The sequence below is a fragment of the Amphibalanus amphitrite genome, unplaced genomic scaffold, assembly GCF_019059575.1.
Source record: "Amphibalanus amphitrite isolate SeventyFive unplaced genomic scaffold, NRLGWU_Aamphi_draft 000198F_arrow, whole genome shotgun sequence".
Taxonomy (NCBI): domain Eukaryota; kingdom Metazoa; phylum Arthropoda; class Thecostraca; order Balanomorpha; family Balanidae; genus Amphibalanus; species Amphibalanus amphitrite.
In genome coordinates, this window is record NW_024881693.1 from 463,164 (window position 1) to 479,848 (window position 16,685).

The window sequence follows — 16,685 nt, forward strand, 5'->3', positions numbered from 1 at the left end:
CGAATACCCGTCATACCTTTACCATTCACTGGTGAATCCAGGGGGTGGGGGCATTTGATGCAAATGCTCCCCGCAGCGCCCAAAATCGACGAATAGCTGCCTTTTTCGAAAATAAAAAAATCACATATTTTGTTGGGAAAAGTTGAATGTAAACTGCACAGCAGTGTGTAAGGAAGCGAGACCCGATGAGTTTTTGGATTTTGAAGAAATTTTGGAGGGTATGATGTCCCTCCACAGCGTCCAAGAACCTCTTTCTGGATCCCCAGTGTTTTCATTAGCAGGCAGTAGGCACAGATACGGGCCCACTTAAATCATTGATTATAATTTATTCTGTCTTATTCCGGATAGACGCACACACCAACATGCAATTGCAAATGGTATATTCACTCAAGAGTCAAGAGTCACACAGGAAGGAACATATGTCCCTCCGATTTGACCGCTTAGATGGCTGAATCCAATATGTAAAGATTAAAGCAGCTTAATTTAGTTGGATTTCTTATTTCTCGTAATGAAGGTGTTCGACTCATCCTGTCATCCCGAATGAGTCTCAAATCTCAAATATCCCTCCTCACCAGGACTGCGGAGTCAGAGTCTGAGTCGAGAGTTGTGATCGGAGTTGGAGTCAAAATAGGAGTCGATTTAGGAAGTCGCCCGGAGCCGGAGTCGGAGTCGGAGTCGTCTAAAATCCATCGACTTCGCAGCCACGCCAGGTCTGCGGAGCTGGAGTCGGCCGGAGTCGACAATTCTGCTCGGAGTCGGAGCCTGAGTTGGCCTTTGAAAGCCGGAGTAGGAGTCGGCCTTGGTTTTTTAAAGCAAGAGTCGGAGTCGGAGTCGCCGAAAATCCATCGACTCCGCAGGCCTCCTTACTAACGAGGAACTCTGAGCTCACTGGTTACGGCCCTTTACGGGCTTCTCTACACATAGGTAGCAGGCTTCCTCATCCGCAAGACACCAGAAGCGACACCTGACAGATACATCTAGGCATAAGATCACAGTGCACTTCGTATGTCTTAACATTGGTCGTAATTGGTTGCATTGGTCGTACCAATGCGTTGCATTGGTACGACCAATGCAACGCAGGCTTGATGCTCGATGCGAATCAGAAGCGGCAGGCATTGTCCAATTCCATACCGGCAAACGTGGGCCAAAATTGCCGATTTACCGGTATGCATAACCGAAGTGGTGTGGACGCAACCTTCATCTTCGACATAAAAAAACGTTTTAATTGAACTGAGCACTAAACACATCTATTTCGATGTTAATAAACTCTTGCCGAAGCTCGAAGTCTCCCGCAATCTAAGCATTCAACCGCAGGAGGGTTCGTATGCCGACTCCATTCTGAAGACTCTCCTAGGGAACGGGACCAACTAGGAGGGGAGGAACGCACAATTAGCTCATCTTCAGACTCCATACAGCGCCATTCACCCAATGTTGAAATTTGACATCTGGCACCAATTGAAAAAGTATGATCCCGTGTCGTGCTCTGCTGCTGCGACAAGTGACCACCAACTAATTTGTTTCGTTCGATCACAAGGCACAGCCCTGGCAAACTCATGTGGGATTCAGTCCCTCCTCCCCAGTCCCGACATCTCATAACGCTGCAGAAGCGCTGCAACAGGCATCTACTACCCACTACCCCTTGCGCTTATCAGTAAGCCCTGCGGACTAACCTTCCAATTGGACTTCCATTCCATATTGATATTTGTTGAAGCGCTTGGACTACCGGAACAACGCAAAACACTTCCTGTAATGCTGCCTTTCTCGGTAACCCCTAACAATCAATATGACAACCAATGCAATCCCAAACATGAATTTGTTTTGAAACTAGGTGCTTTCCTATCTCACCACCGAGGGCGCAAGGTGACGGGACCAGCCGGGCTCAGGTGTCCGACCGTGCGGCTAAGCTCCGCCCACCGGTCGCTGATTGGCTGGCGCTGCGCCCGAGACGGCTCGTGGGCCAGCGCCCCGGGCGTCTCGTGCGGATGGCTACCGCTAGGGTGACAGATTCCCGTGTGAAATGCGTTAGTATCGTTGACGTGTTGTTGAGCGTCGGTTGGTCTTAGCTATTCGTTAGTGTTTCAACGGAGGGTGACCTGTGCGGTTGGTGAACTACGTTGGGTCAATTGCTGGTAAGTTCCTTGTCATTCGGGTATAGCGCCTGGAGGCCGCGTTTGCCGGTCCCTGCACGCGGGGCCCGGGAAGCATGTTTTGCAACTGTGGTCATCCAAGGCTCAACCAAGGATAATTGATTTCTCTTGTCTTATTAGCTGATGTGTATTTTGGCATGGACGATGAAATTAAGGCATCAAAATGCCATTTTCGTACTAGCCAAGCCTATATTGATATTGTACTTGTGTCACTTGGATACCATAACTGCTATTTCTTAGGGCTGCGGAGTCGATGGATTTTAGGGTGACTCCGACTCCGACTTAGACTCTGGCTTCAAAAATCGACTCCGATTCCCGACTCCAACTCTGACTCCGACTCCGGACGGTTCTATTAAAATACATATGATATTATAATGGATGTTTTTTATCTTGCCTGATACGGTCTCTTGCGCGTTCCAAGGATTTTCGTTGCAAATATGCATTAGAAATGATATGCAGAATTAAAAAGTAGGTTCTGGGGAATTCACCGTCTTCAGCTTTTTTCGCTGAAAACGTTCGTCCAAAACAGCAAAATGCATAGACCCGGGAACAGGGGGGGGGGGGGGCAGCGGGGGCGCTTGCCCCCCCAACTTGGGAGCCGAGGGGGCGGCGCCCCCTCAACATTGAGGCAGCGAGAAAAGATCTTTCCTCCCTTTTCCGGACTTCTTTCCTTCTTGTTTCTTTTATGCATCTAAACATCAACACACGGCATTTTCCTTGCCATCTGAATGGTTTCTGCTGATACAATGTCGATTTGACAACATCTGCTATTGTCATCCCGCTTTGATTTGGGCCTGACCTTGGCCATAAGTTTGGCAGGCCAGATTTTATACTGTACCAGCTTGAGTCAGCTTTGAGAAATACATAACGTACAACGGTGGTAAAATCGTTGCTATAGGTATAACACAGTTTACCCGCTCCGGGTGAGATGGAGGGGTGTAGGGCAATGAGTGCACTGACGTGGCGCCCTCGGAGGGCCGGTATGGGATTAAAGCTCAGCGACACTAAGGGCTTATGTGGTGCCTTCAGTTATCGGTAGCACCCTCAGAATCACCGGCGTAAGGGCCCTCAGAGCCGCCGGTAAGGGGCCTTTAGAGGCACTGATCATGGTGTGGGGCCGCCATACACTATGCAGGTGCCGGTGTGGGCGCTGAGGTGCTAGTGTGATTCTCTCAGAGGCGCCGGTGAGGGTCCTTACAGGCGTTGCTGTGGGCCCTCATAGACGCTGGTGTGGAGCCGTTACAGACGGGTGTGGGGTCTTTTGAGCTGCTGACGCGAACCCTCTACAAGGCGGCAGGAGGTTCTCAGTGATCGGCAAGGGGCCCTTAGGCCGGCAGAAGAAGTCCTGTGGGGTCCTTGGAGACCGGCATGGTACTGTCAGACGCCGGTGGGGGCCCTCAGGGCTCAGAGTCGCCGGTGTGGGGCCCTCAAGTCACCAGTGGGTGGCCTTTAGATGCGTAGGTGTTGGTTGGGTCCCCAGAGCCGCCGATATAGGGCTTTAATAGGCACTGGTGTAGGCACTCGGAGTTGGGGGTGTGAAACGCTCAGAGGCACCGGTGTGGGCCCTCATAGGCGCCGATGAGGGCCCCCACAGTTGCCGTTATGGGGCCCGCAGAAAAATAAGTGTGTGACCATCACAGGCGGGAAATGCCCCTAGAACTGGCCCCTCATAGGCCGGTAGAACTCTCAGAGGCCAGTAACGGGCCTTTGGAGACCACCGAGGGGCCCTTTAAGTCTGCAAAAGGCCCTCAGAAGCCGGCGTGGGGCCCTTATGGAGATCTTAGTGTGGCTATTTAGGGTCCATGAGGTGCTCTAACGAGCCCCATGGGGCCCTTCTGAGTAGAAATATGGCCATCGTTAACTCTCAGCGGTCAAATGGCGCCGCAGGGCCCCTCGGACCCGAGGGTCCCTTTGAACCCGATGGGGGGGGGGGGGGTACGTGTCCCCTTAGACTCCTAGCTACGCCACTGTTTCATATGCATCATGTCAGGCATTTTAGGCTCGCCCCCCCAACTTGAAAATCGTTCCCGGGCCCCTGGCAAAATGACCTTTTTTCCCACAAAGTCTAACTTCGAGCGCAGTATCGTCATTTAAACAGCTGCAGTGCATGACGCTGAGCCATGCAGCGTTAACTCCGACTCCGACGAACTGTCGACTCCGACCGACTCCAACTCCGACTCCGACTCCGCAGCCCTGTTATATCTGATCACAAAGTGCGCTAATACCCCTATAAAGTTGTAAATTTGCGGAACCGTTCATCCGACAAATACCTTTGACCCTCCCGTCCCTTGTGGTGTGACCTCTGTTCGTGCTGAAACTTGCTGGTTTTATAATAACCGGCCTTAAAATGACATTGAATAGCTTTGGAATGCCTGTTTCATGCAAAATAATATGTCTGTAATGATAGGAATTGATTCAGTGTGGCATTTTATTCAACTTTATAATCGGACATTGTGGGTTTGACGACTTTTTGCCCCACCAACTTCCCTGGAAAAGCTCCACCCATGCGCAGAACGGATCTTAGCACACAGCTCGCGCGCCGATGCTCCTGAATTGGAAGCACGCTGATTGATTTCCTGCACGTGCCCATACAAAATCACTACCGGATGCACTTTGTTTTTCGTTTCCGGTGTCCCGTCAGCTGATGCCTCAGTCAGCTGTTGTCAATCATTCGTGAAAGAACGTCGGTGGTGGGGGGGGGGGGTGCTCTGTTGCCTGTTGAGTGTTTGGCTAGGAATCAAGTATCAACCCTTTTCATCATCTGCGAACTACCGGTTTCTGAATAACAGCTGGTTATCTTTCGTTTTTTATTTCGTTTTGCAGGTGCTGAACGATGGCGATGCTGCCGATGCCGATGGGTCCCACTCCCGGTGGACCGTTCTCATACGGCTACCCCCCGAGCACCTTCTACGGCGACTTCCCCGTGTTGGAGGTGGGCGGCCTGCTGCCGCCGCCGCTGGACCCGCTCTACTTCAACTTCATGCCGCCCGTCTGCGCGCCGGGGTTCTTCCCGGCGCGCATGGAGGCCGTCCAGCCGCCGGCGGAGCAGTACGGCGGGGTGCTGCTGCCGCCGCCGCCGCCGCCGCCGCCGCCGCCGCAGACGGCGCCGTTAACGGTCATGCTGACCAGCGCTGACCGTGCCTGCTCGCCGCCGTCACCACCGCCGCGGCAGACGATGGCGGTAACGACGATGCCGTCGTGCCTGCTGACGCCGCCGTCATCGATGCCGTCGTGCCTGCTGACGCCGCCGCCGACGATGCCGTCGTGCCTGCTGACGCCTCCGAGCACTCCCGAGCCGGTGGTGTGGGTGCGGCCGCGCCTGGCGCCGGCGCCGGTGGCCGACCCGCGCACTCTGGCCGAGGTGCACAGCCCCGGCTGCGTGCAGCAGTGGACCAAGGGCCTCCGGTTGGGTGAGTACAGCCGTCCGCCCGCTCGTCGGGCCGGGTTGGGGGTGACAGGTCGGCGTGGGGTTGACTGTTTGAGTTTGTTGATGATCAGGGGTTGTGGTTGGTGATCCAGGGTGTCATACGGTGCTGTTTCAATGCTCCACTTCAGCCGGTTTTACGACGGTGGCCTCATACACATTTGGTGTGATTTGGCCATTCATCAACTTTGCATGGTGTGTGAAATTTTTTGACCCTGTCTAGTATCTACATTAGGTCAGGTCACCAGGGTATGTTAACCTTCGCCCGGGTGTGTGTGTGTGTGGGAGGGGGGGGGGGCGTTTTTGATTACACCTGACTAGTTTTTTTTGCAAGTGTTAAGAAAACCGCGGCGTGCATCGCCCGAGAAACTTTGTTTAGTTTATGATACACCAATTTCGCATCGTGTGTATAAATATTAACCCCAGGTCACATGAGGTCATGTCACCAAGTCAAGTTATCTTACAATGCCTTTAAAAAAGTGTGATTCAGTCATTCCTACAGTATACATCCCAGAAGTTTCGATCTCAAGCTATTGCATGAGGGAATCAGTACCAACAATATGTTTCTCTCGGAATTTTGATGCCGGTGCCCTAAGGGTGAGGTCAATTTTGTGACCTCGCCATTATAAGTCTGGGGGAAAATTGAGACGCTCCTCATTTGGCCGAAAACACTCAAACATCGGGACCCAGATGAACATGACCCACTGAACAGGAAAATTGCACATGTGACCCCGTGGTCACCCATGAGGTCATCTTAGGTCATGAAATGTCTACAACAGTTTTTTGACTAACTTGAGCTAGTAATATGCTAGAGCGCTCAATTGAAATTCCATGAATGTGTTCAGCTCAACAATGCAAATCGAGTGACATGTAACATGACCTTTTCCGTAACCTTGGCCTGAGGTAATTTTTTTTAAGTTGACCTCTGTTCATTCGACGCGTCTCGACGAGTCAAACGTGATGCCGGTAAAATCAGTGAATACAAGCTCTTAGTCCTAAGCTATACAAAAACCTTTTTGCGCTTAAACGTTTAATTTTGAGTTTTTGTGCTCTGAAGGCTAAGGTGAAATCTGAGCGCAACACACAGAAAGTCATTTGAAAAGGCTATCGAATGCGCTTTTCCGCAGCGCTGTAGCTCTATTGGCTCCCGACTTATGCGCCGGTTTGTGAAAAGGTGTTCAAATGGGGAACAGGAATTCGTGAAAATTTTACATTCGGCGACCTCGAGTGACCTCAGCGATCACCTGATCACAAATGACGTATGATTCTGAAAGATCTTGTAGCGAGTTATATCTTGCCTTTTACCTTGTCTTTGTAGCTCGTTAACCTTCGGAGATGATAACCCGGTGACTGGTGTGGCCAAGAAGGCCCCCCACCCTGGCGAAGTTGGCTGAGAGGCCCATTCGGTCGCGGGTTAGGTGGCCATGCCTCTATAACACTTCTTGAGTCTGCAATTTCTGTAGTTTATCTCCCTAGCCTTAATTGGGGAATGGCATGGTGTAATCGGTGCCAACAATTTGTATATCTCGGAACTTTGATATCGATGGCAATATGTCAGATAATTTTTTTTTCGGCTTCTCCATTATAAGCCAATAGGAGAAAATTGAAATCTTCTTTCGGAGGAAAGTCTTACTTAACACTCTTAAACATTGAGACACTAAATCGGAAACTTGCAACCGTGATCCCCTATTATGCCCCTGAGGTTATCTCAGGGCATGAGATGTCTCCAGCTGTTTTTTTTTGTCAACAGCTTAGATAAACTTTACGAATCGACTGATACGCGACATGACCTTTTGCGTGACCTTGGCCTTAGGTCAAAATTGTAAGCTGATTTTTCCCAGGTCAACTTATAGTTAATTATGAACAGTCTCTACGAAGTCGAACAAAAGAAACTCGATGTCGCCGCCGTTAAAATCATGGTGATACAAGCTTGTTGTCAAAAATTAATTGAAAAATAACTCCCGCCAAAAAGAAAAGAAAAATATATTGACGGGAGGTCAAATGCAAGAGCATTACTCAGATTGTTTCGAATGTGATTTTCAGCAGGGCTGTAGCTAGGTATTCGTTACTAAGTGATGTGCCAATATTACATTCTTTTTTTTTTAAAGTTTGCCTTGGGCCAGAGCGATAGTAGCCGTTTTCACGACGCGCTTTCTGGCGATTGCACCAAATTCTCACCAAATCTGCACCTAATCTCTATTATAACAAATATCTTCATATGATGAGTTTATTTCATTGTTTCATTAGATGACAATGTGTGATGATATGACGAGGCAGGTATACAAGCAATCATAGCTGACTGCTTCTTAGAAACACAAAGCCTAATTTCACCAAATCTGAACCAAATCTGCACCTATGTAATCTCCACCAAATGCGAACCAAATGTCCTGTGAAAACGGCTAATATGACTTGGCCATCATGACACAATGAGGTAAATATGGAGCTTGTTTTATAGCGCTGGCTCTGCCCAACTTCATACACCTTGCTTATCAATGACATCACTCGTCAAACAGCGTGTTCGGCGCCCCGTCTCCCGCATTGCTCTCGGCTGCAGACATTCAGAGCAGTCTCAGTGCATCGATTGGTCGTTCGATAGCGCTGCAGCGCTGTCGTCAGGACCAAGTCGGCGACAGTGCGCGTCAGGGAGTCCCCGACGAGTCCCGTCGTTCACAGGCGGGTCAGATTCACTTCCTGCGCACTGGCGGCGAGATATCGGCGCACTGGCGGCGCGCCAGCCGGCCGCAATGGTGCCGATGACGTAGTGAGCGGCTGAGCGCCTGTGTTGTCCTCGAGCAATAATATGGTGATTCGGTCCTGGTTTATTTACTGTTCCCGGGTTTGCTTTCTTGTTTTGATATTGCTCTTATAAACCGGTGACAAAAAAGATCCAGTTCACCTAATGCTAAATCATATTAAATTGTTATCCGAAATTTATTACGTGGGCAATGGGTTTTGGAGCTATGACCCACAGAAGGCAAGTGTTGGACTGACTTAAAGGAAATAGTTCACTTTCCTGAAATTAGTATTTTGCTATGGATTCATGTTTTTTTATGCTCAAAATGATCAGAAAATAAAACAAAACGTTTTTGCAAAAAGGATTATTTTCTATATTTTAGTATAAGAAGAACTATATTTTATATAAAATAATGTTTGACGCGGAAGCTTATTACGCGTTGACCAATCATATTGCGTAGGACAAACCCATCGGCTGTAAGCAGCATTCTGATTGGCTGACGATGACGTGACTGCATTCCTCAGCAAGGCACGCATTCCTCTGCAAGGCACTCTTTTCGGAACGAAAAATGGAATATCTTCGTCTAGGGTGATCGTTGGGCCGTAAAAGCTTCTGATTTGTGCTAGTCTCAGCGCAAGCAACAAAACTGCTATTCCAGTTCCAAACCCCATGTTAAAAGTGAACTATTTCCTTTAAGATTTAAAAAAAAACATTTGTGTAGATTGAGACATGCATTTTTTTCTTTATAAATTGTGTATGTGTATGTAAATTGATTTGCAACGTTGTTTTGAGCGCAAGTATTCCTTTTGCAACATTAGCGGCACATTGACCGCAAACTTTACGACACTGGGCCTCACCCCTCTCCATTCCTTCCATCCCTACTCCTCCCTCCGAGCGACCCGGGGGGGCGGGGGAGGTCAGCACGCGCTGTCTCCCCTCCGGCGGTGTGTCGTGGTGTCACCTGACACCCGTACTATGTCAGCACTGAGCTGGCGCCGGTGCCGTGTCGGCCGCGCCAGAAATGGCCACGGTCAACGGCGGCGGCGCGACGGGGGCGGGTCGGGTCAGATGAGCCACGGCACGGCTGTGCGTTGCAGGTTGGCGTTGTCCCGTCAGGATGGCAACAACTCGTGATTATTGGGGCAAGATTTGCTGGAAATTATAGCATACTTTGAAACAGGGAGAGGGAGTTGGGTCAATGACCTGTTTTGCAATGTTGTCATATACGGATGTCCGCCGTCTGCTCGGAATCTTAGATCGCCCTTCAAAGGCTTGGACGTACGCATCAAGCCGTGCGTGGGTTCCAATCGTTCAGAATACTCAATTCTAAAAGAAGTGCAAGGTCGTGACATAAGTGCGAAAATAAAACATTTAAACTATTTTGAAATTTGATTTGTCGCTGTCTGTACCATTGCCATTGACAGCAGGTCACTCAAATCACCTTGCTAGCAATGTTTATATACATTATATACATTATTATATATTATGTATGTTGCTCTACACGGAGCCTCCAATTCCTCACCTCACCTCGCTTTGCGGCCTCATCGAATAGCCCTAGGTGCATGAAGGGAAGGGATGGCGTCCCCCTACTCTGACGAGAGACGCCTGGGCGCTGGCCGTACCACGCTAAATCACCGCGCTGGTAGCACGCCGTGGAAGATTTAGGGGGTGGGTTCAGGGTGTCGACCTTTTGGTGAGGGCGGCGTCTCGTCGCTCCCTCAGAGGTCGGGTGGTGTGCCCTGTTTCACGGGTCGAAACAGACCGTTTGGATCGCCTTAGTTACATGGTGAGATCAGGTTGCCAGTATGATTCAATGGGAGTCGATATGCTCAGTGGATAAGGACCGTGAGAGTCGCGTAGTGTACTGTGTAGGCTGAGTCGCTGACTCTTTGTACGGCCAGTAGCTCATTTGTTGAGGCGTGGGAACGGTGTAATAGTTGAAATGTGAAGCTTTGATAGCACATACGGTTTTAAGGTGATTGGGTGGGGTTTGACTGGACAGTGTTACACTGAATTCGGGGGTTAGGGTTAGTGGTGCCAGTTTTAGGAAATGTGTGTCCAATGTCCGTACAACGCCCGGAATGTTTGTCCAACAATATCGAAGCCAGACATTTTCCAAAGATGTCCGAAAACTACGCATTAATTTACACTCCACACTGTTATTTAATTCGCTTTAAAGTTAATATTACCAGCCCAAAAGCGTTAATCATGTCGATTAATGATATTTCTATTCGCCAATCAATATTATACCTATACGATGCTTTTTAATTATTTTAAAAATGCTGAGGTGTAACAAATGACCGTCCATTGTTATCCAAAGCCTGCTGCCTTTGTATAAACCAAATTTCGAATTGGATATTGGCCAAAGTCGGAATTCCGAAGGTCTAAGTTCCGATTGGCACCACATAGTTAGGATGTCTTTGTCTTTCTGCGGTGCACCAGCTGGCGGTCGGCTCGGCCAAACATCCCCCAATATCATGTCTTCATACAATCCTGAAATGGTTAAAAGTGTGGATGGTTCAGACTTGTCATCAGTGGACGCTATTGCAATTTGCTATCGAAATAATGACGTACAGCTATCAGCCGTTCTCTGATACAAACACCCAAAATTTCTTATAGTTCGGTACTCCTCGTTATCTACCTCATTCAGTAGGCCACACATCTGACGTATTTAAGAGCCGCTTTCAATAACCGAAGGTTTGTTGTCAATAGTTAAAACACTATTCTTTAGAATTGTGTTTTTCTATTGAAAAACAAATCTGAGTTCCCTGACAATTTGGCAAATATCAATCCGGACGTCCTCCCCTGTGGCTGCTTTGACCAAAACTCAGCACGACCGTCCCCAGTTCCCACCGGGGTCTGATTGTTGCCGTGCCGTCACGACCCTCACAGAGCTCCGTCGTCACTATGTAGTCTCTCGTGCTGTCTCATGGGCGTCGTTCGGCCTCCCCCTCCTTCCCCTCTTCCCGTGGCAGTTTGGCTCGGCTCTGTCGTTCCCGGTGACACCCTGACCAATGACTGCTCCCGACTCTAAAATATAACGCTCGGACAGATTTGCGATTTACGTGATGATCTCCTCCAGGGGACTGAGGAGGTGGGGGGGGGAGGGGGAGACTCGCTCCTGTGGGGGTTTTAGGATGGTCTTCGTCGCTACTCAGGGGAAAGTTGGTAGTTCGTGGTCCAGATGCAGCAACAGGGGAACTTAATCGCTCTTTATCTTGGGGCACATGATTACGGAGCGAGCGAAGCGAGCGCAGTCTTTCCTTAGATTAACGGAAATTTCTGAGTATGAGCGGCCGGCCGGCCGGCCGGCCGTGCGGACGCTTTTGCGAGGCTTATATCTCAGCAACGCAACCACTTGACCCGATTTACACGCGGTAATTTTTGTAGGGTAGCTTCATTCCTTCTACCAAGTATTGGACTATTCCCGATGCATGTGGGTGACCCCTTATGCACGTGCCACGTGCAAAACGAAGAGGTGTCAGTTTTGTAATTGTTTCAATATCTCGGTAACTACTTGGCCGATTGCGCTGAAAGTTGGCATGTAGGTAGGCACCCACTAGGCAATGCATATCCATGTGCCAGAGTTGGGGTGCTGCTGCACGTGCGCACGTGCAGGGGGCGTTTCCAGATCTCGAGAACGGCTGGACCGATGGCGCTCAAAATTTGGTACACGGTTAGGGACCAGTTAGTAGGGTGCCGTGCACAAGTCAGTTGGGACCCATTTTGCACGTGCGCACGTGCAGGGTGCCGCTTCCAGATCTCGAGAACGGCTGGGCCGATTGTGCTCAAATTTGGCACATCGCTAGAGACCGGTTAGTAAGGTGCCGTGCACAAGTTAGTTGGAGGTACCCCCTCGAAATTTCGCACGTGCAAGGCCCACCCTCTCGCTCGCTCTGTTAGTCGCCCCAAAAGGCGTTATACTGGTAGTACTTACCTTTTCTTTCTTTGGCTGAAAATAACGTTTCCCTGTGAAGAGTATAATATGTTAACGTTAAGGTCTCGCCGTATTTTTTCATGCAATTGCTATCCTTTAGCGCCCCACTCTAATGTAATGTAGTCGCTAATGCTTAATGTCTCTGCTAATGTGCTCGCCATTATTCTGGTGTCGACGCCTGTCCGTTTAGCCATCCACACCCGGCACCTGTTCAAATGATACATGCGCTCTGCCCGCACTGGGCTGTTTTTTGGACGTTGTGAGGGGAGGAGCCCCCTCGTTCCTGCGAGTTAGGAACAGCCCGGCTGGTGGCGGTGGCGGATATGTGGCGCCGTTTGACGGGCAGTCATGTGCGTGCTCGCCTCGGATACGCATGGCGGTCAGAAATTGCCAGGGATGGTGAAACAGCCACGCAACACGTGCGGCTGTTTCATAGTGATAGGAAGGCGATGGAGCATGGATGACGTCATAGCAGAGCGGATAAAACATTGTAAATGGTTGGGGAGTTGCCGGTATAAAGCGATTTGAAACTTGCAATGGGGGTACCTACAGTGTCTCTCCCTTATCCTCTACATACAGTCGTGAAATGGTCTCAAACTCTAGCAACAGCTGCTGTAATGTGAAACCGAACACGTGCCATGCACAATGCACAGTGCACAGTGCACACTGCTCAATCCACCCCCACCCCCAGCAGCTGTTTTTAATGCGCTCATCGCTAATATCCGGGAAATCATGATGACACCACATGTGTAGCTGGCCGCTGACCTAACGCCATGCATCTCGAGCCGCGTCCGGTTCTGGGACCGCCGCGCCGCCCCGCCGTCTGCGACCCCGCCCCCATCCCCGCCCCCGCCGGGGGACCCGGAAATTACCTCCGTGTGTCGCCCACATGGTCCACAGCAGAGCACAGGCCTAGTTTACACAACACGAGCTCATGGCTGTCCCGCCGGTCCCATCGAGCTCCGAGCGACGCTGGGCCGTCGATCGTCGCTGGTCTCCGAGGCGAGTCGCTACTGAGCCTGAAATCAGTGCGTCTTGCTCCGGGCGACAGCGAGGTGCGCACGTGGTCCATCTGCTCGCGATTTTGTAGCTCACTGATGGCCACTTGTCCCTGTTTGTCAGCTGACATGAGTGGGTCTTTGTTGTCCTTTGGGATGGAGGCCGAGCTGTTGGCTGGAGAAGGTGGTATTGCTGAGGAGATTGGCGGCCCCGGTAGGGTAGGACGCCTGGATGGGGGAGGAGCGGGGGAGGGTAGGTCCTACCAGGCGGGATGGTGGGGATGGGTAGGGAGGTGGGCGCAGTCAGCTGGACGCCGCGCTAATGGCGTTTGGGTCGGGACGAGGGTCGTGGGGGAGGGGAGGTTAAAATACTGCCGGCCTCACGGGTGCGATATTGGGGCCGCGCCGCGCCGAGGGTAGACGTGGGGCGGGTAAACAAGGCGGATGGTGTGACATTGGGGCGGGGCGCGACGGAAGTCGGTCCGATTTAGGGCCATTTGGGGCGGGCTGGCCGGCCTGTCAGCTGGCAGTCGAGAAGGACTGAGAAGGACTGGAAGTCGACTCATGTCGCTGGGACATGACCTATTGACCTAAGTCATCTTGGAATAGATGCGCATTGCGCATTACAATATCCTTCTTTCTCAAATAAGCTCCATACACCCCACAGATGCTCTCATCTTGCTTCAAAAAGGCTCTACTTAAAGGTAGTGTGCCAGCTTTCTTGGACCGTATGGAGTTAATGGCCCAGATAAGGAGAACCGGATTTTTAGAACTTATCCATACCTTCAAAACTCATGGAAACGTCTTAAATTCTTCAAATTTTGAGTACCCCAGTGCGAAATTCGCCCCGACGGGTTGTCGGTCGTACCCCAACCACATTTCACACCACTATGAACAATAAATGCACACACTGAAATCGCTATTACCGATATGCTCATCCAATCAAGTTTCGATAAACCCGTTCATCATCATCTCCTGCGGTTTCGAACACGCCTGTTAGGTGGCTTCTGATGCTCGTCGAGGTCGGAATTTCCAAATACGCGTGGTGCGTCGGGCCGCGCGCTCTGACTTCGGCCAAGAAAAATGCGTCAGCTGATCATTGTCATTTCTGCCACTTGCGTGTGGTGAAATGGGGTCATAACTTATAAGACGGCTTTTTCATATCAATTATTTCACATAAAATCATATTTCAAACCATAAATAATGTTCGACAGCCAAATAAAAGAAACAATACCAATACGGGCTTACAGTTTAAGGCTCGACATTGTGTTGTCTACGATTAGACAGCTGATAACTCATTCCCGTACGTCGTATGGTCGTAACACTATAATGACCTTTGCTTATTGTCACAAGTGCGCCGCATTCGCGATTGTTGCCCGACGCCTGTTTGCAGGTGAGCCCACTACAGTTGTTATACATATCTAAAAACCGAAAAACTTTTAGGCGAAAAAGGCACTATTCCAGGCCCATTTTTGTTTTTTTTTTGCGATATTAGGTAAAAACAGAAGCTTCTTATCCTAGGAAAAATAAAATGGGAAATCTTTCAAAGGTGGCACACTACCTTTAAATTTACATGGCATCAGTAAACTGTTTCCTTTGCTGTATAACGATCTTCCAGCCTCATATATTGCTACTTCCCATGCATGATCATTGATCATTGAGACCACATCTGCGCAGATAAGCTCGTATGCGTTTCAGCTCAACTTTACGTGCGCTGTCCTGCCGCCGGCCGCCTGTCCGGCGCTCTCTACTGTGACACGTAGCCGGGCCGAGACGCCGCACGGAGAGCATGTCTCGTGTGTCTGCAGCTGCAGTCTGAGCCGGGAGTGAGCTGGACAGTAGTAGCCCCCTCCCCCTCCCCCTCCCCCTGCCCCGCTCCGACCGACCGACCGTCTCTTTGACACCGGACGCCGCGCCGCCGGCCGCTGCACTGGTTTATGGTCAGCCTGTTGTGATCCGGGCCGACTGACTAGGGCCGGCTGGAATTTCACGCGTCGCCGAGGCTGGGAGACCGAACAATGCTTGTTTTTGTAATCGAGTGACGATTCTATCAGCTATCCTGCCAATGTGTTCTATCAACTTACTATCAGCCATAGCCGCGGGGAAAATGGTCATTGATAAGCAATTGAGACCGTATACATGTCGGCCTGGAATTGTAGCATAGCTTGGAGCGTTGAAGTGAAAGTGACATTGCCGTGCTGATGAAGATACTTTTCATATGTTGTTATTTTATCCACCAACACTCTTTGTTTAACTGTCTTTTTGCTAAAAGCCGTCCAAATTATTGCATTTTCATGTGCATGTGCTCCTTGTAATTGCTCCTCCATCATCGGTTGGTCTGCCCATGAACGGTTTCTGTTGGTTGTTTGTTTTATTCTATTCTGCTCACTAAAACTTGTACTCATAGTGCACTGTTTTTGTTCATTGTGTACCTTCCGCTCCGTTCCCTATGTCCTCCGCGCTGTTCACTGACACTGACCACACGTGCCCCCTCCGCCCACAGACGACGCGCTGGTGGCGGTGCACGTGCGCCACGAGGGCTACACGGTGGAGCCGGCGTTCCCGGGGCCCGTGCCGCGACACCTGGTGACCGACCCGGCTGGCGTGATGCACGTCTGTGTGCCCATCAGCAGCTTCAAGTCGCAGGTGGACTAGTGAGTACCGCACCGCGCCGCCGCTCCGCGCGACGTCCTGGAATCACACCTCCGTCCTCTAGCTCAGCCCGCTCCGACCGCGCCTATTAGTTCGGTTTGCGACTTGTGTGTGTGGTTCGCCGTACACTGATTTTATTTACGTGATCCGTATTGGCTTTGATAAGCTTGTGGCCTGTGGGACTGGGTCCGCTTCTCTGGGGTAGTGGTGCCACCTGTGATAGCTAGCGCCATCTGTGGCGTTTTGTTACGGGGAGCTCGGAGCCGGCCGGTACTCTCAACTAGTGGCGCCATCTACAAGGTCCCAATGGAACTATCGATTGTCAGTGGATGCCGTCGTGCTCAATATTTTCCAAGAATCACCCCCACACCACACCTAGGCTGTGAAGTAGCCTTATGCGATGAGCTACGCTGATTTCAGCCTTTTTAACAAAATGGGAGCAACAGTGGTATCTGTTCCGTGACCCAACGCGAGCGACCAGAATCTTTGGTTTACAAGTATTTCGGTCCCAAAATGGTCCATCAAATGTTCGACTCAGTGACATGATCCATCCATCATGGTCTGTTAAATAGTCAATTCTCTATTCACTATTTTAGCCTGAATGATCGATTTCCTCGTGACCGATTATCCATGCATTGGAGCGATACCTATTAGCTATCGTCCCGATATGGCGTCCAGATACCAATCGCTACCTGGACAGCAATCCTTATTCCTTGTTTTTCTGTTCGCATATCACGCCACATTTCACCGTAGCTACTAGCTACTGTCATTGCTCATGCACCAATTTTTCTCT

General features: G+C 50.3%; 1 protein-coding gene across 1 annotated transcript in view; it reads left to right on the plus strand.

Moving 5' to 3' along the window:
* Positions 1-2,028: 2,028 nt before the first annotated feature.
* Positions 2,029-16,685, plus strand: part of LOC122384785 — a 40,647-nt gene continuing 25,990 nt past the window's right edge. The window contains exons 1-3 of the mRNA XM_043372525.1: positions 2,029-2,129; positions 4,971-5,557; positions 15,744-15,894. Coding sequence (XP_043228460.1) covers positions 4,981-5,557; positions 15,744-15,894 — 728 coding nt within the window. The 5' untranslated portion in view covers positions 2,029-2,129; positions 4,971-4,980. The remainder of the gene's footprint in view (positions 2,130-4,970; positions 5,558-15,743; positions 15,895-16,685) is intronic.